General features: G+C 42.4%; 1 protein-coding gene across 1 annotated transcript in view; it reads right to left on the bottom strand.

Moving 5' to 3' along the window:
• Positions 1-943: 943 nt before the first annotated feature.
• FUT10 (fucosyltransferase 10) overlaps positions 944-26,026 on the bottom strand; it is a 48,885-nt gene continuing 23,802 nt past the window's right edge. The window contains exons 3-5 of the mRNA XM_082243218.1: positions 16,971-17,253; positions 8,359-9,194; positions 944-1,386 (exon numbers count right to left, since the gene is read on the bottom strand). Of these exons, the coding sequence (XP_082099344.1) occupies positions 1,162-1,386; positions 8,359-9,194; positions 16,971-17,253 (1,344 nt within the window). The 3' untranslated portion in view covers positions 944-1,161. The remainder of the gene's footprint in view (positions 1,387-8,358; positions 9,195-16,970; positions 17,254-26,026) is intronic.

Raw genomic sequence — 26,026 nt, 5'->3', positions numbered from 1 at the left:
GTATCGCCATACTCAGGAGGAGTAGCAGAATTTATTTTGGGGGGAATTGCAAGTATGCATATGCTGTGTGTTAGAAATAACCTGTTATTATGACAATTTTGTGTAAAAAAAAAAATGTATTTCCTAATTTTCCCAAGAATTGTGGGAAAAAAATGACAACTTCAAAAAACTCACCATGCCTCTTACTAAATACCCTGGAATGTCTACTTTCCAAAAAGGGGTCATTTGGGGGTATTTGTATTATCCTGACATTTCAGGGCCTCAAGAAATGAGATAGGCCGTCGATACATCAGGTGTGATTAGGTTTGATCAATTTTCAATGATTGGCACAAAAGCTTGTAGACTCTATAACTTTCACACGGACTAAATAATATCCACTAATTTGGATTACTTTTACCAAATATTTGTAGCAGTATAAATTTTGGCCCAAATTTCTGAAAAAAAAATAACTTATTTGCAAAATTTTATAAGAGAAACTAAAAAAAAAAAAGTTTTTCGTTTTCAAAATTTTTACTCTTTTTTCACTTATGTCCCACAAAATAAAAAACCCAGTGGTGATTAAATACCACCATAAGAAAGCTCTATTTGTGTGAAAAAAAATGACAAAAAATTTGATTGGGTAATAAAATAAAGCCTTGGACCCTTTTGAGGAATCCTTGATGACATTTCTTCACTCTGATATCGAAGTACAACTCCAGGCAAATACCTAAAATATAAACATATAAACTGTTTTAATTACCACCCTCCAAAGTTTTTTGTTTTTTAATTCTGTTCAGCCGCTCTTGTTGTACAGGCAGTCCTGCATATCAACCCAGCCCGGTCAGTGGCCTAACTTTACTTCCTTGCAATTCATAAATACAGATTGCTCACCTACACACCCCAGGCTCATGATAATTAATTACAACCACCACATGATGGGCTTGTCACTCTGTTTTTCTCACTGTTAGCATTCTCCCAGTATTAGACTGACAGCACTGTGCAATGCAGTAAAGTCTGCACACTAATGTCAAGTCCTCATACAGACTGATATGTAAGGAATTATACAAAGCTGATATACAGAGAGATTCAGGTAAATATCTACTAAATGTATTTAAACATACATTTAAACATGGTTTTGAGGAATATAGAACTGAATTTTTTGGCATATGCCTAGACTTCAGTTTAATGTTTGAAAACAAGGTTCCAAAAGTCCTGAGTGGTAAAATTTTTGTTTCTGTCAACCAGTAGTCTGAGTGCCTGAGCTTCTCTTTTTGACTGTTCAAAGCTGGGCTTCCACATGTCTCTCATACTAGACTTTGATGCACGTTCTTGGAAGAATGAAAAGGATTCTGGCACAGGACATGTTAGGTGAGTCACCTCTGCTTTCCACTTCTTTTCTTTTAGACCCTGTAAAAATATAAAAATAGATGTCAATTGACAAGTAGAGGGCACATGGACCGCAAATCACTGCAGCTGCTTTTACCTACAGTATGTGCTAACTGTTAAAATATAATAGTTTTGGTGTAAAACCTTTAGGATATTTTTCACACTCTTTACTATGACATAATAGACACATTAGTAGACCTAATAGACAAATAGGAAATAATTATCGATCTTGACACATGCTGCTGCGAATACGTCAATTCTGATGAAATGCGTAGGTAGTCCACACTCATGATATCACCACGCCCGCCGATCATACGAGGCGGTCAGTTTGATTCTGGTATATGCTTCTGCATATATGCTTGCTTTTATCTATCATATTGTGAAAAGTTGGTGATTTTATTTTTAAGCAATTTTATATACAGTTCTACACTATTGGAATACTTTTGATATACAGTGGGTACGGAAAGTATTCAGACCCCCTTAAATTTTTCACTCTTTGTTATATTGCAGCCATTTGCTAAAATCATTTAAGTTCATTCTTCTTCCTCATGAATGTACACATAGCACCCCATACTGACAGAAAAACACAGAATTGTTGACATTGTTGCAGATTTAATAAAAAAGAAAAACTGAAATATCACATGGTCCTAAGTATTCAGACCCTTTGCTGTGACACTCATATATTTAACTCAGGTGCTTTCCATTTCTTCTGATCAACACCCCATTTTTGCATTCGCAGAGAAAAGAAGAGGTCTTTTTTTTTTTTTGGCATGCTATGTCAAAAATATCCCAATATGCTCTTTATAGACTTTGTGATATAAAAATCGAATATGCACTGTAAGTTTTTCCTCCTTTAAAAGGATCCAGGTTTTTAGTGTGGCCACCTAAGTTACCCTCTGGTTTCCTAAAACAGTGTGGCCACCTAAGTTACCCTCTGGTTTCCTAAAACTATAGTCCCACTATAGTCCCACTATAGCATCATCTATCTTGAAAATTTCAATTTTTTTCCCTAACCTTGGGGTATTCCCAGCTATTTTGTGGCATCTCCCCTAATATGAAAGAGATCAAACAGGGAGAGTGGTATCTCCTTCTAATGGCCTGCTAACTCATACAAAGGGATCTCACTGCTGGAGTTCCCATTGCACAGTCATATGGGGACTCTGGGAGTGTAGAAACAAGAAATCTGTGGGAATACAGAGGGTGTCCAAGATTAAATAGACAGAGAAGGTAGAAGTAAAAAGTCCAGAGAGATAAGGAAGCAGCTGGTATGCTAGTTCAGCTGGCTATACATGGATTGAAATTTGGACAGTTCAACAGGGACCAACAGAATTTCAATGCATGTATGGGCAGGCTGGGATACATGAAGGATCTACGGATTGACTTTTGCACAACTACCCTGGTCAGATTTCCCCACTAGATCAGCACTGTAGGCTATAGCTTGCAACACTGATCAGGGAAGTCTCCCTGCTGTCAGAATACAATAGCTCAGCAGGGAGGTTTCCCCCATCCACATTGGGAATCTAATCAACTTTTTTTTCATTCAACTTTCCTCCTGGGACTGCCTTAGGGATCAAAGACAAGACACAAAACTAAAGCCCCGTACACACGTACCGATGGTCGGCTTACAAATGTTCCTCTTTTCTCCCCGGGATGTCGGTGTCTGCTGAAAAGTGCAAAGACAGCACAAGGACAGCACAAGAATTTTGTCCGCCGACTGCAGAAGTGATGTCATGTAATGGTTAACTTTCCCTGTGTTTTCTATTTTCTGAGCATGCCCAGTCTTGCAAATCTGCGGTCTGTCGGCCGAATTGTGTACTGACAGGCGAACAATCGTCCGTTCTGGTGTCGGCATACAAATATTTTCATGTTTGCACGAAAGACTTTTGTCCGCGGATTGTGCGCAGACATCTGTCGGAGGCACCATACTAACACGCGTACAATCGGCAGATCCTTCGTCCACCGACGTTTGTATGCCGACGATCGGTACGTGTGTACGGGCCTTTAGTGTAGGTCTCAAATCAGAGCAGACTGTACAGGAAGATAAAAGGAAATGGTAGCATAGATAGGCAAAGCCGAACTCCAGGCAGATATAAAAGATACAAATTAATTATGGTATCAGCCTTTTGCAGTTGTTGTATAGCAAAGCTCAAACTTGCAGAGGTAGAAGCAGCAAAAGCAGCCAATCAGTTGTGCCGAAATGCAAAAAGCACGCTGATATGAGGAGAGAGATGAGTGACAGACAAAATAGCTAATCTGTCCCCTACTTCTCCATTTACTGTACAGACACATGTTGGAGATGAGGAGAAGATCTGTGTCACTTAACTGCAGCAGAAAAATCAGATCTGCCAGACAAGGCTTTGCTATGTGGCAGAGCAGTGTAAATCCCAGAACTGGATAGAATGAAATACAAAAACTGTTCCCATGCATGTATTTTATTTGTGAATCTATGTTTGTGCCTGGAGCTGAGCTTTTTGTAGAACATACTGTAGAATCAGTAAGGCTAGCAAAATTGGGGAACATCAGTAGTCACTTCCAGTTTTGGTGGAACGCGCGCTGGGCGAGTCAGCGGTGCTTCCTGCTTATTTACTTTTGTATGCAAATGCTTCAGTCAAATTGTAAGTGCAATTTTAATACTCGGGGTTATTAATAAAATGTTTTTACACTATGGGAAATCTTTCCTTGCTGTTTTTTAAATACCATTATATTGAGGATATATGTGGATCCATTTGATGCACTAGTGAGATTGACTCAAGTGCTTCAAGAAATATCTCCAGATAACAGCGGATGGTCGGATGATGAGGCACACTTAACACTAATGCCCCATACACACGTGCAGATTATCTGCAGACTTTTGTCTGCAGACTTACCTTTTCTTTGTAGTGCAAGGGCCTGCCGGATTACATACAAATTGAAAGTGTTTAGATTTGACCTCATATTATATGGTTTTGGTAAGTCTGCAGACAAAAGTCTGCAGATAATCTGCACGTGTGTATGGGGCATAACCTTGATGTATTGGTGTGAGGTTACACCAGCCAGTGCTTTTTAGACTCAAGTGCACTGCCCTGGAGTCAATTGGATCTGGTTTCATGTGCCTTTTTTGTATATAATTCTCATAAGGACGGACCAATTGAGGACGCATTATTAAAGCAGAGTTCCCGCCTGCTGACTTTTACTATAAGGACACTTACCTTTCCACGGAGTCCGAAATGTCGGCACCCCAAGCCAATCCATCCATCAGCTCTGAGTGCAGGTGCCGGCATTTCTAATAAGGAAAAATGGCAGCGAAGCCTGCAGGCTTCACTGCTAGTTTCATACTGCGCATGGGGGAGTCATGCGGCGCTTTTTGAATGGTCCCGTTGTCTTCTGGAACACAAACAGGTCCCAGGGGAAGGAGCAGGGCATGCTGCAATCGCGTCAATGACATATCTCAGGGCGACAGAAGACAAAAGTCCAGAAGAAAAAGAGCAGAAAAGGTACCAAAAAGCCAAAAAAGAAGAAAATATATACAGTACCTCAAATTTCTGAAAAACTTTTATTATATCTTTTCAGGTGACAACACCAAAGAAATTACACTTTGCTACAATGTAAAGGAGTGAGTGTACAGGTTGTATAACAGTGTAAATGTGCTGTCCTTCAAAATAACTCAACACACAGCCATTAATGTCTAAACCGCTGGCAACAAGTGAGTACACCCCTAAGTGAAAATGTCCAAATTGGGCCCAAAGTGTCAATATTTTGTGCGCCCACCATTATTTTCCAGCACTGCCTTAACCCTCTTGGGCATAGAGTTCACCAGATCTTTACAGGTTGCCTCTAGAGTCCTCTTCCACTTCACCAGGGCGACATCATGGAGCTGGTGGATGTTAGAGACCTTGCGCTTCTCCATCTTCAGTTTGAGGATGCCCCACAGATGCTCAATAGGGTTTAGGTCTGGAGACATGCTTGGCCAGTTAATCACCTTTACCCTCAGCTTCTTTAGCAAGGCAGTGGTCATCTTGGAGGTGTGTTTGGGGTCGTTATGTTGGAATACTGCCCTGCGGCCCAGTCTCTGAAGAGAGGGGATTATGCTCTGCTTCAGTATGTCACAGTACATGTTGGCATTCATGGTTCCCTCAATGAACTGTAGCTTCCCAGTGTCGGCAGCACTCATGCAGCCCCAGACCATGACACTCCCACCACCATGCTTGACTGTAGGCAAGACAAACTTGTCTTTGTACTCCTTACCTGGTTGCCGCCACACATGCTTGACACCATCTGAACCAAATAAGTTTATCTTGGTCTCATCAGACAACAGGACATGTTTGCAGGCTTTCTTGTGAAGAGGCTTCCTTTTGGGACAACAACCATGCAGACCAATTTAATGCAGTGTGCGGCGTATGGTCTGAGCACTGACAGGCTGATCCCCCACCCCTTCAACCTCTGCAGCAATGCTGGCAGCACTCATACATCTATTTCCCAAAGAAAACCTCTGGATATGACGCTGAGCACGTGCACTCTTTGCCATGCGGTGTCATGTTGAACTTACAGTGACCAGTATGAAAGAGTGAGAGCACACCTGAGACCTTGTAACACTAACGAGTCACATGACACCAGGGAGGAAAAAAATTGTTAATCTGGCACAATTTGGACATTTTCACTTAGGGGTGAAAAATCACTCACTTTTGTTGCCAGCCGTTTCAACATTAATGGCTGTGTGTTGAGTTATTTTGCAAAAGTAACACTGTTATACAAACTGTACACTCACTACATTACATTGTAGCAAATTGTAGCAAAGTGTCATTTCTTCAGTGTTGTCACATGAAAAGATATATTAAATATTTACAAAAATGTGGAAGGGGTACTTACTTTTTGAGATACTGTACATCTTCAAAAATAAGGGGGGGGGGTTGGGGTATACTGTTTGTTAAGACAGAGTTGTCTTTTTGCCTGGAACTCCGCTTTAATCTTAGGTTTGGTAAGGTATATAGAGTGATTTATGCTCATATATTTGCATAGTGGAGCTGACAGTGGGTTTTAAAAGAATACACACATAAATCAACACACTTTTGTGAGTAATTTGATTTTTGATTTGTGGTGATCAAGTTATGTTGCAGTATTACACTATGTGATTTCACTTGATTTTTCGGAGCTTCCAAACACTGATTTCAGGAGAGGGGAGGAAGAATCATTCTGGAGGAGAAATAAAGATACAGAATGACAGCCACGTTGGAACAATATAGAATGCTCTACTTGAGATATTTGAGAGTTATAATACATAAATAAGAACACATTTGTGGATTCTGTGGAGATAGTCTATGATATTGATGTAAGTACAATATAAACATATTATCTTTCACATTAACTGGATTAGACATACTACACTATACAGCATTTTTGTTTTAAGAGATTTTTTTTACTGTTGTGAGGGAAATACTACAAAGGAGTTACAACCAGAGAGGACAATACCGATGTTGCCTGGTCTACATTGGACATTGAAAAGTTTGAGAGAAAGATTCTTTGGAAGGACATGTTTTTGGGATTGGGACTTTAGAATTCTTTTAAGTTTGCAAATAGTGAACGTTGATTTTATATACAAATTATCTCCCTATTGGGATTACAGGGTTTTTCAGCTGTTGCTAAAACATCTGGGTGGATATTGGTATAGCCCCTAGTACCCTATTTGTGCAATATCCTTCTAGATAAGTATAAATGTTTGCTATTTTCAACTCCCACACTTCTCTTTTAAATAGTCAGAAGGCACTGTTTATATAAGACACGGATATGAAGAACACAGAGACACAAACTAGGGCAAGATGCAGGCAAACAGGAAATAGAAAAGACATGAGATACAGAATAATAAAGTGGGTAAAGTTGGCCATACATAGGTTAAAAATTTGGCCTGCTGAATAATCTGAAATTCAAGCCTTGGGTTGCCTGGTTGGCACTACCCAGCTAAATAAACCTTGAATGAAAAATCAAAGGAGGCAGGTGGAAAACTGTTGGCTGAACAGCGACTGAATCCTATCAGATGCAATCACTGTTCTTGTGTTCAGACAATTGTGGGCACTGCTGTCTAAACATGATAGCTGGCAGGAGATATTCTTCCATCCATGTGGTTTAGTGTGGATGGAGAAATCTATGTGCGTATAACTAGCATTACTGGTGGAGGACACACAGAGAAAAGACCAAGCTACAGCTTTAGCAATATTTTTGCTTTTTTGGAATATAAGAAACTATTAGTGGACATGTGCTAGAAACTAAATTTCAATTTCAGAGTGTTCTCAGATACTGGAAACACAAAATCCCAATGCTGTTAAAACAATAAAAGATCTTACCATATCTGTCCAATAAACTTCATCTGTGCTTGTTTTGTTCCCATACATCATACCCTGTATCATGTTTTACTCCAAGGATTATGATGCCACCATTGAGTAAACATATCCTTCAACAAGCCTCCTTCTTGGACTGAGCCAGTCCATAGGTGACGTCAGTAGAGCTTGGAGCTCCCAAAGGACTTAAATGTTGCATTAGGTGACCAATTAGGTCACCGTTCCACTAGAAATACTGTTCATTCTTTGGCATCTTATAGATGCTGAGAGTATATATGCAGCAGGAATAGGGCAGATTACAGAGAAACAGATTACCATAAAAAGATTATAGTATTTTATGTTCCTGTATAGATTTTCTAAACTATTAATATATCCTGAGCGTACTGTAAAAAAAAGACTGATTTTGGGTTTTCACGTTAAAAAAAAAGAACCTTTAAAATAAAATTATCATGCCAGAACAAATAAATTATTTAGGTCAATAGAAAGTTTGAAAACTGTCTTTGACCATGAACAGTTCATTATGATTTAATGCACAGGTTAACAAAAATAAATCCAGCAAGCAATGAGATCACTTGTTTAGATGAAATAACATGTCTGCTGGTTTTAAAATATTACTAAAATGTCGTTCATGTTCAAATTTGTGACTAGCAATAGTTTGTTTTTATATTATGATATTCACACATACCTTTTCTGTCAGCCTTATGTTATCCCAAACTCTTGTACAGACCATGCATTCAAATGCATCAATATAATTGTCTTGTGTTACATCTTGTACACCCCATTTTCTTTCTTTGATAGCAGTGACCAAGTGCATGTTGCTAATATGACCTTTTAGTTTCCAATCTAAAAATTCCATGTACAAGCTGTCATTTTTGTCCAGCTGTTTTATATACCTTGCTAGTTCTCGTGGATGTGAAAATTTAGTAACAATGATTGCACTTTTATTACTGGGCAACCAGTCCTTGACATTTGGGGCACCATAGTAGATGGGCACAGATCCTAGCTTAAGGGGTCTCCACAACTTCTCTGTTATGTAATCCTCACAAACAGCATTTTCAAATGCCAGGATAAATTTATACTGAGCAAGGATTTGATAGAACTGTGCATGATCCATAAATGAAGGGTTGTTCACCTCTGAAGGGAGATCACGATTATGTAAGCATTCTCCATAGGAATCCACAGGAATGTATTTCATTAGTTCTTGAATGTAAGTGTCGCGATCTGATGGTGGGTCACAATCTGACTGCACATATACCACTGGAGCAAGTTTCTTCCTTAGGGCATTCTTTTTTCCTACAGCCACAAAGTACTCAAGTGATGTTAGTATTTGTAGACCTTCCAAATACTGGCTTGTCAAAGGCAAGTGGGAATGTCGGCTAAATGTCGCTGTGTGGTTAAAAAGGGCAATGGTGGGTGGATGGAAGAGTTTGTAATTGTTTTTTGGAGACTCCTCGTGAAATAAAGCCCATTCGTGATGCCATTTACGTGGAATTGGTAAACTGTCTATATTGAAGTCTGTGCCTAAGAAGAAAAAAAAATTCACATAAAATATTACCGGATGACAGACTTATGGTACGTACCTACAAATAAAAAGTTAGTTTGCTCTTCTTAAGCATTCCTCAAAGAGTGGAATGTGTACACGCACTACATTTCAAATTGTGTTAGCATTAACTACAGGCCTATTTTAATTTCAGCACTTAGCTAGCCACAGTGCAGAAAATATAAGTGTGTAGCCGGGATCTGACTACTGTAACCTGATGTAGCAGACTCAATCTCCACTTCTTTAAACTATTCCTATTTTCCTCCTAGTGCTGGACTCAGATCAATTGCATCACACTCCTGAGCCAGTGAAGGGGAGCATTGTGGGAATTGTAGTCCTCTGCGCAGCCATCACTGTACTGCTGAAACCTTAACAGACTACATCCCCCAACAATCCACCCTCTCCAGGGGAGAATTATGGGAGAGGCTATAAGAGCAACCTCCCAATAGGCCCGCACACTCTTCTTCCTGGGACCCACCATGTGAGCACCGTTTCACTGCTTTGCTAAGGGTTTGCAGCCCACCATGGCGCCAGAGGTTAGTGCTGTTTATGCCCAAACGGATCTGCTGTGCAGCACCACACTAAAAACCTCCTGCGACTTCTGGCAGTGACAGGGAGACAGTGCAGTGGGTGACAGCCCAGACTGCTGAATTTATCAGATGGATCCATTGGATTCAGCCCCTGCTTACTGGTGTACAGATCATGCATGGTTTCCTGTGTGTGCATCAGCCATCCCCAGGATCTGGTGAGTGGGCTCATGCCCAAATCATCTACAGTCTGTCAGTAACTATCACTATATGGACACTGCATGCAGACAACATAACCTGGATTAGCAAGGGATTTGACACAGTGCCATGCCTAGCATTCTTCTGCTGATTATTAACCCCTTATGTTACACACTGAGAATTCCCTTTTTACACCTGAGCTCCATGGAAGACAACCCTCAGCCCTAACATTTTGACTACTACCACTTTCTTGCTTTCAAAGGGTAGAGAGACTGGTTCCAATATAGTTCAATCCCCTCATTTGGATTATAATCTATTTAGGCCGGCCCTTGCCCTTTTAGTGGTAGCATAATCAGCTAAAGTAACTCTGATAATCTCATTGCTAAGTGTCTATATTGCTTTGTACATTGGAGTGTTGCTGTCATCTACTGTTATTGCTATTTGTGTATATCAGACTGCTGGGTTTTCAATTCAACCGGATTTTGGGGTGCTTTCCCAGGATTAGGCTAATTGACGCGCTTATACACCCCGTTTTTCTGTCTTGATAATTCAAGTACTGTTGAACTCAGTTTGCATTGTGTCTGTGTTTTACTTAAAGGGGTATACACTGTGTCAGAACCTAGGGTGTCAGATGGGCTGGGAAGTTCCCAGGGCAGCACAGGAGGACGAGAAATATATACACAGGAGGACGAGAAATATATAGTGGCCCCCACAGGGGGATGGCACTACATTTGAGGGCTCATCCAGGATGTCCTTTGCTGCAGGCCTCAGCCAGCCCAGTTACGAGCCACCGAGTGAGCAAGATATGGATTCAGCCACTGAAGCCACTTGGGGACAAGCGCAAGGGGCTCAGATGGAGCGTTGCACTGTCATAGAGGTCCCAGGGAGCGAGTGCACCGAGAGAGATCCAACAGTGGGTGAGAGCCCAAGTACCAGACCAGAGAGCATACATTTTGGATGTGAGGGCAGAGTTCATCCTGGACTGTGTTCGGATACTGATGAAATGGGCGGAAGACATACTCGCCTGCTTCAGGGAAGAAGAGGTTCACCTAGCGGAGGGGGTAGATGCCTGGGGGATTCTGTTATTGTCAGGAGAAGAAAGGCAGCCACAGGCCAGTGCAGGGAACATGGGACTGACTGGCCCAGACTACTGTAGGGCCAGGGCCCCCCTAAATCGTTATATGCCGATATGACCCAGCTAGTTGAGAGTCTTGTTAAGAATTGCTCTGCCACTGCCAACAAAGGGTATAGGAAACTTTTCTTTTCAAAGGGTATAGGAGATCTTTTTTTCCTCAGAGCAAATACCAACCCCTCAGGGTGAAGAAGAGTTTAAAACATGGATGAGTCAGGCCACCCAGGCAGTAGAAGAGTGGAGCGATCTGGAAGCTGTAAAGCCTTAGAGGTCCAGCGGCAGGGATAATTCGTAACTTGTGAATGGGAATGAAGGACTGTGTAGCTATGGACTAAATAGAGGCCTTGTACACTGTATTCAGAAGGGTAGAGAAGACCTCTGATCTCTTGTATAAGTTTAACCACACTCCCCAGCGAAGGGACAGAGAATTTCAGAATACGTCTCCCGAGTGGATAGAGTGTTGCACCATATCATCCTGAAGAGGGGCATAGATCCCATGGACACTGACTGAGCCTGCCTGGATCGAGTTTTACAAGGTGCATGTCCAATTCACCCAATTGTTTTGAAGTTACTGTTGAAGGGAGCTCAAGCTTTTCCCACTTACCCAAATTTGATGAGAGAAGTGAAGGAAGAAGTTTTACTAGAAAAAAAGTCAGAAGGCAAGAGAGTCGGCTGCGGCTAGGGGAAGAAGGGAGAAAGTATCCGTCCGTGCAGCTCAAATGGAACCCGGCTTCTTGGAGGAAGATAGCAAAGCAGAGACAGAGCGAGAGGGGCATGACAGCCAAAAGTTAGTTAGTGAACCAAAGCAAGTGGAACTGCTGACCCGAATGCAACAGGCTTTGATGCGAGTGATGGAGACTCAGGGGAAGATGCATGAGTCAAAGTCTGACTCAGGAGGTCCGAAGTTGTCCCAAGTCAGAGGAAAGAAGTGTTTCAGATGTGGGGACGTTGGGCATTTCAGGGGCTCAATGTCCAAAATAAGGAATTAGGCCAGAGTGGTTAGCAGAGGTGTTAAAGGCATTACAGAAGCTGCTCTTTGGAAAGCAAGGGGGGAAATTCAGAGGGCCTCAGTGAAGGAGCCAACTGAGGGGTCCCAGGAAGAATCAGAGCTCCAAAGCTTGGAAAGAAACGAGGCAGAAATGTCAGGCAAGATCTTCCAGCTGTCCTCCTGCGCTGTCTTTTGGATCTAAAGATGAGCCACCTAACCAGGGGAGAAAGCAAAAAGTCAATGCACTCCCTTCTACTTGATCAAAAAAAAAAAGTAATCACAGCAAAGGAAGAGATCGAGGGTACAGGCGGACAAGCCTAAAGCAAAGAACTTGCCGAAAACCCTAGTAGGTCCATCCCAGATAGTCTCGTTCCAAGTAGAGGGAATCTATATCAAACCATTGTTAGATACTGAGGCTCAAGTGACTTTATTGTAGAGGGATTCCTACGACAAGTATTTTAAGCATATCCCACCGTGTAAGCTGAAAGAGCTAGAAATCTAGGTTTTCAGCACTAAAAATTTACCTTATGATGGATACATCCCTATTAGGATAACCTTCGGCCCCTTTTTGACTGGGAATGAGGAGACATTTGACACAATGGCAGTTTTCTGTCCTCTGCCCCCTGGAGCAGGTCAGAATTCCTTGTTTATCGGACCAACACTGATGTTGTGAGAAGATACACCCACAGCTGAGACAGGCGTAGTCCAGGAAGAAAGGGCACCGGCTGAAGGAGTGGGAACACTATGGTGACTGGACACCAGAGAGAGAGAGTGTTGCAGCCAGGAGAGAGAGCTTGCATGAAGGCTACAGTCAAGCTGTCATGGGATCAGCCCCGTCCCTTCATAGTGCTGGAAGCTGACCCTTTGGGAGAGGAGACAGGGATAGAAATCGATTCCAGAAATAGTGCCCAGTAAGATGCGATTGAGAAATGGGGGTAGAATTCCAATTATTGTTCTGAACATCAGCAGTCAACCTGTCAGCTTGAAGCCTCATATGGTGATAGGACGGGAGAGTACAGTTAGTCCTATGGTGCCAGGCGATTTGGCCCAGAGAACAAACAGCGAAGGTCGTGAAATGAGAGTTACATGCTCAATGCTCCATTCTGCCCCCCAAGAGGGAAGAGAGGGTCAAGGCAAAGCTAGCCAGATGGGAAGAGATGTTCTCTAAGAATGACTTTGATGTGGGTTGTACGGCTGAGTGAAGATAAGCCTTTCAGAAAGAGAGCTTGATGGATACCTTTGAGTGATTGAGTGATCTCAAAGATCTCAGGGAACAGTTGGCTGAGTTGAAGAAATCTCGAGTCATCAGCAGTGGTGTATTTAGGTTTTGTGCTGCCCTAGGCCTGATTAAACTTGTGCACCCCTAATTTAAATATGACCCACCCCTTCCTGTAAATGCAATACCCCTTCCTATTTATGACTCATCCTGCCTCAGTGGCCATCAGTGCAGCCCCATCATTGGCCATCAGTCCAGCCCCATCATTGGCCATCAGTCCAGCCCCATCAGTGGCCATCAGTGCAGCTCCATCAGTGCAGCCCCATCAGTGACCATCAGTGCAGCCTATTAGTGCATCAAATCAGTGCTGCCTTATTGGTGCAGCCCCATCAGAGCAGCTCATCAGTGCCGCCTCATCAGTGGCTCATTAGTGCCTGTCAGTGCAGTTTCAGTACCCACCATTGCAGTCTCATCAGTGCAGCATATCAGCGCCCATCAGTGCAGCCTTATCAGTGGCCATCAGTGCAGCCTTATCAGTTCCACCTCATCAGTGGCCATCAGGGCAGCCTTATCAGTTCTACCTCATCAGTGGACACCAGTGCAGCCTTATCAGTTCCTCCTCATCAGTGGTCATCAGTGCAGCCTTTTCAGTTCCACCTCATCAGTGGCCATCAGTACAGCCTTATCAGTAGTGCCCATTAGTACTGCCTTATGTCACTGGATTAGTAAGATTACTCCTTTCTTTTAAGATATTTGGACTTGTATTTGCTGCCACTGAATGTAATCATAGGATTATTTCACTTATTTGTAAATTGACTAGGAAGTCCATAGTCAGACAAATAAGTGAAATAATCAATGGCAGCAAACACAAGTCCAAATATCTTATAAAATTGGAGTAATCTAAATCAACCGAGTGACATATTGCAATAGCCTTAATTGTATATGATGCAACTCAATATGCTTGTTCAAGGACAAGGATGTTTAAAGAAATGAAAATTATTGACATGATGCTTGCCATACCTGGGGGCAGAGTAGGGAAGGTGGAGCATTGGGCTGCAGTGCCACATTTATTAGCATTGGTTGCCATTGGGCCAGTTGTATTAAGTGTGGTCGGCGGCCTGCAGTCTGTCCGAATATCCTCACCAGCTGGTATTATAGCGGCAGGTAGCAGTGTGACCGCTTTATAGGGGTGCCAGACTGATTTGTTTCTGCCCTTTGGCTCAATTCGCCCCATAGGACTGCCACTATATGAAAAGTGTAGCGCAAGCCAGTGGGGACCCTTTTCGTGCTGGAGTCGGGAGGGGGCTGCGGGTTTTTTTTTGTGTGAGGTACAGCTTTTTTGCTGCCCCCTGAAAAGTGTCGCCCTAGGCCTGGGCCTTGTCGGCCTAGGCCAAGATACAGCACTGGTCATCAGAGAAGCCAGGAGTCCTTACACATCCCCCATAGTGGTGGTACGCAAGAAAAATGGGTCCTTCTGGATGTGTATCGATTATCAAACACTGAATCGAAGAACAATCCCAGATCAGTACCCCATGCCCCGAATAGGAGATGCTCTGCAGTGTCTGTCCAGAGCGAAGTGGTTCAGCGTGTTGGATCTGAAGAGTGGGTATTATCAGATACCAATGCACCCGATGACAGAGAGAAGACAGCTTTCATTTGTCAGTCGGGTTTCTTCGAGTTTGCAACAGGATTTGAGAAGGGATCCGAACGAGGATCCACTAGGTAACCTTATTAGTAAGGCGTTAATAGCTCAAGACCCCCAATTATGCTAAATTGCTCCATCAGGGACTCCAGTATAGTTCATAGAGAGTGGGAACTAATGCATTTGTAAGATGGTGTCATTTTCCGGAAAGGCTCCGAAAATTGTTCCTCCCTGAGAAGCATCGGCATGTAGTATTGACAGCAGAGCCCCCCCCCCCCGCCCCCAAAACACCCCTCATGTTGAGGGCATGAGGCCTGGTATGGTTCAGGAGGGGGGCGCTCCCTCACTCCCCCCCTTCTCCTTTTCCTGGCCTGCTGGGCTGCATGCTCAGATAAGGATCTGGTATATAGTTTGGGGGGGGCTCCAAGCCATTTTTTCATTCTGGTGTGGGATTCCCCTTAAAATTCATACCAGACCCAAAGGGCCTGACATGGATTGGGGGGGCCCCTACGCGTTTTTTTTTTCTTCAAATTTTTCTATTACCGGCAATATTTTTTTATTTTTCATTTTGCTGTCAGCAGGTAAGCCCACTGACAGCTGGTGACTCATCCATTGTTAAGGACTGAGTGGCCAGCTTCCAGGTCTTAAAGTGCACTGTGCAGCACAGAGTGCATTGCGGAGCACTCAGCGGGTGAACATCCCGCAGAGCACTCCGCAAATTTACTTGTTCACGGAACAGGCGATGTTCGGGCTGAACTTTTGCTTGGCTCGAACTGTTCGCACAACTCTAAAGGGCAGCAATGGACCCAGCTAATGCTATCACTATAAGTCTGTTATTTTTAACTTCGTTTAACAGACCAAGCTGTCCAGCAAAGTGGCAGTTACAAGGTTGGGACTAACCATTTTCTACTGACAGAGGTAATTACCATGATCAGTTTTTATTCATTTATGTAAAACGTTTATTCCACAAGGAAAAAAAAACTGTTGCTGGAACTGCTTAAAAAGTGTTAACTGGTGTTCAGCTTTAATTTGTTAGTCAAATCTAAATCTGTTAGTACATTTTACACTACCCTCTTCTCAGATTGACAATGCTTCTGTCCAGACTCCAGAGGTGTCTCTGTTGCACCATCCTTCCACCAGGGGAGGACTGGGCCAGGGGGCAGGGGGGCAATTGCCTCCCGGGATGCTCTGATGCCTCGTAAAAATGCTGCACCGCTTCTGCCACAGACATGCCTAAAGGATTCCTGGAGAAGAGAAGTAAAAATTCCCCCATAGCTTACCTACTGAAAGCGGGATGAAGAAAAGGACAGAGAGCAGGCCTCCCCATCCCCCCCCCCCCAGCATGGATGATGTAAACGGTGTCTGAGCAGAGGCTGGTTCCATGCCCCACTGGAGACTCTCCCCCCCCGGCCAGCCCCGAGTTCAGCCAGTGAGTAGAGAGTACCTGGAGTGGAGCTTCAGCCTGGAATGGGGGTGAGGAGGCCAGGAAGCCGGAGAGTGGGACGAGGGCCAAGTCGCTGCACCATGGGCCTCTGGTTTGTACTTGCCCCCTGGGCTGAAAGTTGCCAGTCAGCCCCTGCCTTCCAACCTAAGACAGGAAACATGTTCCTAGTCAGATCCTCAAATAACAAACTAATGCAGCCACCACATTTAAGAGTTTTAAAAGGTAAAATAGATTACATTTACATGCAAAGTAAGTAAGTAAACCCAACCTTATTCTTAGGAAATTATAGGAATGACAAAACTAATATATGGGGGAACATTCTATCTTTACTTCTGAATAACTAGTTATTTAGAACCAGAACAAAGTGGATAATCATTTCAAATTTACCCATGTACAAACATGTTCTATAAAGAACAAAATCTACATTTTATTTTAAAAGTCTGTAATATTTATGAATAGGTTTCATGACATATCACAAAAACCTTTGTAAATGCATGTTAAAGCAAAATTCATAAAACTGAGATGTAGTGGTCAAAATTAACATTTTAACAATATGAACATATAACATTGTCACAGAGAAGAAAAAAAAAACAAAAAAAAAAAAACATACCATAAAACAGGACAGCTTTTGTCATAGGATGATGCAGGTATGTTCGGTTTATAGTGAAAAAACATGAATTGTCTCCACATCGTCCCAGCCTTCCATTCTCACCAGTCAGTGGAGACCACCAAAGCATGATAGGATATTTGTCCAATCCATTGTCAAACTTTTTGACGAAGAGATTTGCTTGTAATCCAGTCAGCAATGATTGAGATTGTTTCTGGTGTTGTAAATCCTGTAAAGAAACACCTTTTTTCTTCTGTTTTTCAAATCTGCCTAGTTCAACCACCACCTTTGGGAAAAATAATGTTAGATAATAATTGGGAACATTATGCCAAAATTATATTTTTGAACACACACTTGGTAAACTGCATAAGAAAATACAACCTAATTCCAAAAAAGTTGGGACACTGTACAAATTGTGAGTAGGGATGATCGAACGGTTCGGGTCGACCATCGGTTCAACCCGAACATTGACTGTTCGAGGTTCGGCCGAATTTAGAACTTTTCACTGAAAAAGTTCGGAATTCGGCAACCAGAACCGACCAAAATGCAATGGGACAGGAAATGGGCTTTAAAGGCCCATGATTGGACCAGAACCATTAGTAAAAGCCAATTGAGGGGGCAGGAGAATGCTAGGAATGTGATTGGAGTGGTCCAGAGGCCAATCATTAGTGAATACGCCCCCCAGTATATAAGATAGCCCCGCCAAATTCCTAGCATTTTAATACAGGGACATGGAAGAGAGTGGAAGCAGTTCTGTTACTTCTGCTTCAAAAGTGTCATTTAGCAATTATTAGTGTGAGGAAAGGGATATCTAGTGTAGTTAGGGTGCTATTTTCCACTATAGTTAGCTTCAAAAATCTAGTTTCTTTAGGGAAAATGTTAAGTGCCAGGGTGACCGTAGTGTAGTGTAGGGTGAACTGACACTGACTGCTATGGCAGGGTGACCAAACCCTTCCATTTCAGGGTGACCGCTATAGAGAAAAGATCGTTTCTCTTATGTGACTTACAGAGCAGCGATATGGCTTCTCGCCGGTCAGCCTGCTTTTTGCTGCAGGCGTTTATAGGGCTTTTTGAGGACATCTTTGGAGGCAGGCATGAAATCTGAACTTGTGTATAGGGGTATATATACACACACATGTATGTATATATACACCTACACATATATAGGTGTAAAAAGAGCAGAACACTATGCTTGCGCTAATAAAATAATTAACAGGCATATGGCTCCGCTCCTATCAAGCGTTTTTTTGGGCATTTTTTTGGGGGTCTTTGGAGGCAGGCATGACATCTGAACTTATAGGGGTATATATACACACACACACACTTATATGTATTATACACATATATAGGTGTGATAGGAGCGGAGCCATATGCCTGTTTATTTCATTAGCGCAAGCATAGTGTTCTGCTCTTTTCACACCTATATATGTGTAGGTGTATATATACATACATACATGTGTGTGTATATATACCCCTATACACAAGTTCAGATGTCATGCCTGACTCCAAAGACCCCAAAAAAATGCCCCAAAAAAAACACCTGCAATAACACACCTGGGCGTTTTGGGCATTTTTTTGGGATCTTTGGAGGCAGGCAAAACATCTGAACTTCTGTATAGGGGTATATATACACACACACTTATATGTATATATACCCATACACACATATAGGTGTGAAAGGAGAGAAGCCATATGGGTGTTAATTATTTCATTAGCGCAAGCATAGTGTTCTGCTACTTTCACACCTATATATGTGTATGTGTATATATACATATAAGTGTGTGTGTGTATATATACCCCTACACAGAAGTTCTGATGTTATGCCTGCCTCCAATAACCCCTCTAAAAAATGCCCAAAAAAACGCTTGCTACAAAACCGGCAAGGTGTGAAAATAGCGGAGCCATATCCCTGTTCTATAAGTGACCTAATAGAAACAATCTTTTTTTTTCTGGTTCTGGACATGCTACAGAGCTGAAACTTCACAGGTACACTTTTTAGACCCCCCAGACACTAAATCAAAAAATCTCATTTTTTTTTTCAATAATTTTTTCAATAATTGGCTCTCTATCAAAAATGACAATTTTTAAGAACTTTTTTTGTGTGATTAATAGTCTCTGGGGCATGACCCAGAACCCTAGGCACTTTTTAGGGGCATTTATTGGGTTTTAGGGCTTCAAAATGGGGTTTTTTGATTACCGAAGTTCGGGTCCCATTGATTTCAATGGGGTTCTGAAATTCGGGCCGAACTTTCTGGAAGTTCTGGTGTTCTGGTCGAACCAAACTTTTGAAAAGTTCGATCATCCCCAATTGTGAGTAAAAAAATAAAAAAAATTTACAAATCTCATAAACTTATATTTTATTCACAATATAATATAGATAACATCAAATGTTGAAAGTGAGACATTTTTAAATGTCATGCCAAATATTGGCTCATTTTGGATTTCATGAGAGCTACACATTCTAAAAAAGTAGGGACAGATAGCAATAAGAGGCCGGAAAAGTTAAATGTACATATAAGGAACAGCTGGAGGACCAATTTGCAACTTATTAGGTCAATTGGCAACATGATTGGGTATAAAAAGAGCCTCTCAGCGTGGCAGTGTCTCTCAGAAGTCAAGATGGGCAGAGAATCACCAATTCCCCCAATGCTGCGGCGAAAAATAGTGGAGCAATATCAGAATGGAGTTTCTCAGAGAAAAATTGCAAAGTTTGAAGTTATCATCATCATCTACAGTGCATAATATCATCCAAAGATTCAGAGAATCTGGAACAATCTCTGTGCATAAGGGTTAAGGCCAGAAAACCATATTGGATGCCCGCGATCTTCGGGCCCTTAGACGGCACTGCATCACATACAGGAATGCTACTGTAATGGAAATCAAAACATGGGCTCAGGAATACTTCCAGAAAACATTGTCGGTGAACACAATCCACCGTGGCATTCGTCGCTGCTGGCTAAAACTCTATAGGCCAAAAAAGAAGCCGTATCTAAACATGATCCAGAAGCGCAGGTGTTTTCTCTGGGCCAAGGCTCATTTTAAATGGACTGTGGCAAAGTGGAAAACTGTTCTGTGGTCAGACGAATCAAAATTTGAAGTTCTTTTTGGAAAACTGGGATGCCATGTCATCTGGACTAAAGAGGACAAGAACAACCCAAGAGGTTATCAGCGCTCAGTTCAGAAGCCTGCATCTCTGATGATATGGGGGTTGCATGAGTGCATGTGGCATGGGCAGCTTACACATCTGGAAAGGCACCATCAATGCTGAAAGGTATATCCAAGTTCTAGAACAACATATGCTCCCATCCAGACGTCGTCTCTTTCAGGGAAGACCTTGCATTTTCCAACATGACAATACCAGACCACATACTGCATCAATAACAACATCATGACTGCATAGAAGAAGGATCCGGGTACTGAAATGGCCAGCCTGCAGTCCAGATCTTTCACCCATAGAAAAATTTGGCGCATCATAAAGAGGAAGATGTGACAAAGAAGACCTAAGACAGTTGAGCAACTAGAAGCCTGTATTAGACAAGAATGGGACAACATTCCTATTCCTAAACTTGAGAAACTTGTCTCATCAGTCCCCAGACGCTTGCAGACTGTTATAAAAAGAAGAGGGGATGCCACACAGTGGTAAACATGGCCTTGTCCCAACTTTTTTGAGATGTGTTGATGCCATGAAATTTAAAATCAACTTATTTTTCCCTAAAATGATACATTTTCTCAGTTGAAACATTTGATATGTCATCTATGTTGCATTCTGAATAAAATATTGAAATTTGAAACTTACACATCATTGCATTCTGCTTTTATTCACAATTTATACAGTGTCCAAACTTTTTTTTGTAATCAGGCTTGTATATGCTAGTAGTCACAAGTTACACGTCCCATAGTATGGGCTGCATTGTTTTTTTACTACCAGCAGGTAGTTCCAACTAGCCTTAGGCTCCATTCACACCTGGGTGTTCTAAAATCATGGGCAGAATCAGGCGATTGTGTCCGCGATTCCAGAATTGCGGCAAAATGCGGGACACTATGCCATTACTACTTAATGGCACCCCAATCACAGTACAATTTTGCTGACGTTGTCCCACGATATGTTTTCCTGCAATTGCGGCAAAGAAAATCGCAAATCATGAAGCTTGTCACTCATAAAAAAGGAGAAGGAGCGAGCTTTTTTTTGGGTGACAGCGTCTCTACGATTTCAGCACGATTTATCATTGGACAACCATGGCAAAATCGCGACGCGATTGGGGTGCCAATGCCATTGGGGTGCGTCCCGCATTTTGCCCAGGTGTGAATGGAGCCTTAAAGGTAGTACATGCTCACTGCTATGGGGAGCATTAAAGGGAACTAGTGGGTTTAATAAGAATAGAAAAATGTGTCCACTTCTCCAAATCTAAAAGGGCCATTTTGGATATAGCAATGCCTTACCGGACTTGGGATGTCTTGGAGGCTAGATGATATTTCTAGATGATAGTGGAGCAGGATACATGTAAATAAACAGGGATATAGGAACTGTGCATTTTGGGACCAGTTCATGGACAAGAAAACCGCATTGCAGCAATGCAGATCTGTAGCTCATACTTTGTGATTATAGTTTATGACTGACCACTATTTTACAATTAAAAAATCTAACTCAAAGGATAGGGGTGGGCAAGAGGAGCGGCTGCCCTGGGCACTGTGGTATCATGTGAGAGGGGTGCTGCAAGAAGGTTGGGGAAGAGGGGATTTTGGGGGCAGCAGGGGTTAAGTAGTGTTCTAGGAGGGAAAACTGGGGGGGGGGGGGTTCTACGAGTGGTGATTTATGGGTGGGGGGATAAGATTTGTGCTAACAGGAGGGATTGAGGGGGGAATTTGTGCTGGGGGGGGGATGTGTACTCAGAGGGTATATTTCATGGATAGAGGTTTATGCTAGGAGGGGTGATTGTTTCTTTTGAGGGGGGGGACATTTCAGCAGGGGGCAGATTTTTACTGGGAGGAGGACTAATTTTTCCTTAGGGGGTAAGCATGCAGATTAGTGCTCAGTTTTTTGTAGGGAGACTTTTGCTCACATCTTGGGGGGGGGGGGGGGTTGAGGTTGCAGTTTGGCATGTTTGCCCTGGGCTCTAGATTACTTTTTACCAGCAATGTGTCCAAGTAATACTCCAGCATACTCGTTAATAGAATAGCTTATTTTATTTTTTGGAACAGTTTTGAAAAAAAAAAAAACATTTTTATTGGGGTTACATTTTTTTATTTGCCATTTATTCCCAACAAATGTGGTATTACCCTTTAACTATACAACTGAAAATAAGATATAATTTACAGCCTCTCAAGAGTGGTGACCACACATGTATGGCACTTCTATGTACAATAGGTAGTATACTTTTTCCAGGTCAGTAATTAGAAACACTGAAGCCAAAGTATCAGCATGGCAGCAAGGCACATTGTTCAGAAAAAGACAACAAGGATGGCAGACTACATAACTTTCGTCTTAGGATGGTATAAAACATAGCAACACATAAAATCAAATAGGCATGTGTTCACTAAAAAAAATAAAAAAATCATAAAGGGCCCATGCACACGGACACATTTCTTTTTACAGTATAAACACACTGCATATTGTGGTGCACCGGAGCTTCTGTTGCTGCATACAGCCGCCCATTGACATGAATGGGTGTAGGCAACTGTACACAGATATGCGCATCTACTTGCTTTAAGGGGTGCTGCATACAGACACAAGCCTCCAAACATAGAAAATCTGCTTTCGGGACCTTACAGGTAGACATGGGCTGAACACCCCCCTGTTCAGTTCACAGCAGAACTCCCGAACAGGAGAAATGTTCTAACCTGAACTGCGAACCCCATTGAAGTCTATAGGGGCCGAACAGAAAAAAATCAAAAGTGCCCATTTTGAAGGCTTAAATGCAAGTAATTGGCCATAAAAGGGGCAGGGGGGTCTGGGTACTGCCTTGGGGGACATATATCAATGCAATATTTTCTTTTAAACAAAAAACAATTGTTTTTTTCAGGGGCAGAGATTTTAATTAGGTTTAAAGTACAACAATAAAAATTAAAAATTCCTTTAACCACTTCCATACAGAGCAGTTACACCCCCTTCCTGCCCAGACCAATTTTCAGCTTTCAGCGCTCTCACACTTTGAATGATAATTATCATACAACACTATACCCAATCACATTTTTTCCACACAAATAGAGCTTTCTTTTGGTAGTATTTAATCACTGCTGGGCTATTTTTTTTTTTTCTGATATAAGTGAAAAGAGAGCGAAAATTTGGGAAAAAAAACATTTTGTTTTAGTATCTATTATAAAATTTTGCAAGTAAGTAATTTTTTTTCATAAATTTGAGCCAAATTTTATACTACTACATACCTTTGGTAAAGATAACCCAAATTAGTGGTTATTATTTAGTCTATGTGAAGGTTATAAACTCTACAAGCTATGGTGCCAATCATTGAAAATTGATCACACCTGATGTATCGATGGCCTCATTTCTTGAGGCCCTGAAATGTCAGGACTGTACAAATACCCCCAAATGACCCCTTTTTGGAAAGTAAACATTCCAGGCTATTTGTAAGAGGCATGGTGAGTTTTTTGAAGTTGTCATTTTTTCCCACAATTCTTGGGAAAATGAAGAAATATATATATATATATATATATATATATATTTTTTTTTTTTTTTTTTTACACATAATTGTCATAATAACAAGTTATTTGCAATTACACCCCAAAATACATTCTGCTTCTCCTCCTGAGTATGGCGATACCACATGTGTGAGACTTTTACACAGCCTGGCCACATACAGAGTCCCAACATGCAAGGAGGATAGGAGCATAAATTACACATATAATTTCCTGACGACCTATCACACATTTGAAGGCCCTGGAGCACAATGAAATTACCCACAAAATGACCTCATTTTGGAAAGCAAACACCCCAACGTATATTCTATGAGGCATAATGAGTCTTTTGAACATGTCATTTTTTTCCACAAGTTTTTGGAAAATGTGGAAAGAAAATGAAAACGCATTTTTTTTTTTTTTTTTTACACAAAGTTGTCAATTTATAAGATATTTCTAACACATAACATGTACATAGCAAAAATTACACCCCAAAATACATTCTGCCACTCCCCCTGAGTATGGCGATGCCACATATTTGAGACTTTTCCACAGCCTGACCACATACAGAGGCCCAACATGCAGGGAGCACCGTCAAGTGTTCTAGGAGCATAAATTACACATATAATTTCATTACAACCAATCACACTTTTGAAGGCCCTGGAACCCCAGGACAATGGAAACCCCCACAAAATGACCCAATTTTGGAAAGCAAACACCCCAACACATAATCTAAGAGGCATGGGCTGCGGATAGGTACTCAGGTACACTGATCGGCTTCAGAAAGGTACTCGGGTACTCTGATGAGCTTCAGAGAGGTACTTGGGTATTCTGATGGGCTAGAGACAGGTACTCAGGTAATCTGATGGGCTGCAGATAGGTACTCGGACACTCTGGGCTGGAGACAGGTACTCGGGCACTCTGATGGGCTAATGACAGGTACTTGGGTACGCTGATGACATGTTCTCGGGTGGGCTGCAGAGAGGTACTTGGGTACTCTGGGCTGGAGACATGTACTCGGGTATTCTGATGGGATACTGAGAGGTACTCAGGTACTCTGATGGGCTGTTGACAGTTACTCGGGTACTCTGATGGGCTGGTGGCAGGTACTCGGGTACTCAGATGACAGGTACTCGGGTACTCCGATGACAGGTACTCGGGTACTCCGATGACAGGTACTCAAAGTACCTGTCACCAGCCCATCAGAGTACCCGAGTACCTGTCATCAGAGTACCTGATGGGCTGGTGACAGGTACTCTGTTGGGCTGATGACAGGTACTTTGATGGGTTAGTGACAGGTACTCTTTATTGGGGGGGCAATCAGTGTGTTTGGGGTGCACTATAATCGGTAACTAGCTGTTACCTCAATCTCCTCTGCGCTTTGACATTTCCTATATAGGTAAGGGGCAAGGCCACCTGGCTATGTCACTCAGTGGCACCGCCCCCTTGTGATGTCACAGACTGGTGCTTACTAGGGGGAAGGTGGAGGGGCCATCAGATGATGCTGCCAGGTGGTCCCGCCCCTTACCTATTTAATAAAAATCAAACCGTAGAGGAGGCATTTGGCTGGAAGCCGTCCCAGAAGGCGGAGCATTTTTCTTTTCTGGGTTGGTGGGCGGCCTGATTGACGATAGATTTACATAGAGGGACGCTGTTTTTTATTTTTTTTTCAATAAAGGTTTTGTCAAAAACTTGTCTCTTGTTTTCATTACTTTTTGTACACATTTTTGGTGAATGGGTACTATGTACCCCATGTTCATTCACATAGGGGGCAGGATCTGGGGGCCCCCCTTCTTAAAGGGGGCTTCCAGATTCCGATAAGTCCCCCACCCGCAGACCCCCACAACCACTGGCCATGGTTGTGGGGATGAGGCCCTTGTCCCCATCAACATGGGGGCAAGGTTCTTTGGAGTACCCCAAAGCACCTACCCTACCATGTTGAGGGCATGTGGTCTGGTATTGTTCAGGGGGGCACTCGCTCGCCCCCCCCTTTCCTGACCTGCCATGCTGCATACCCGGATAAGGGTCTGGTATGGATTACCCCCAAAACGCCTGGTATGGACTGGGGGGGGGGGACCCCACTACATTTTTTTCTTTATTTTTTAACCAGCAGTTTTTTTTTTTTATTATTATTTAGTGGTCAGTGGGGAAACCCATTGACAGCTGATCGGTTGTCTAGAATGCCGCAGCCGGCTTTCTGGCTCCACTCTTTAAAGTGGACCTTCAGTCATTTTTTCATCTTTCCTTCAATTAAACTTTCTGCTCTTGCTGTATTGTCTTTGGAAAGCAAAACTGTAGTTTGGTGGCAGTAAATACCTTATTCTGTGTACTTTCTCTTTCATTGCTGATAAAACGCAGAGGCTACTGATGTGGATTTCTGTATTTGCACTGACTCAGGGAGAGAAATGTCAGCTATCCCAGTACTGGTA

Source organism: Pelophylax lessonae (assembly GCF_965119305.1).
Source record: "Pelophylax lessonae genome assembly, chromosome: 1".
In the NCBI taxonomy this organism is placed as follows: Eukaryota; Metazoa; Chordata; class Amphibia; order Anura; family Ranidae; genus Pelophylax; species Pelophylax lessonae.
This window is presented reverse-complemented; position numbering and strand designations above follow the sequence as displayed.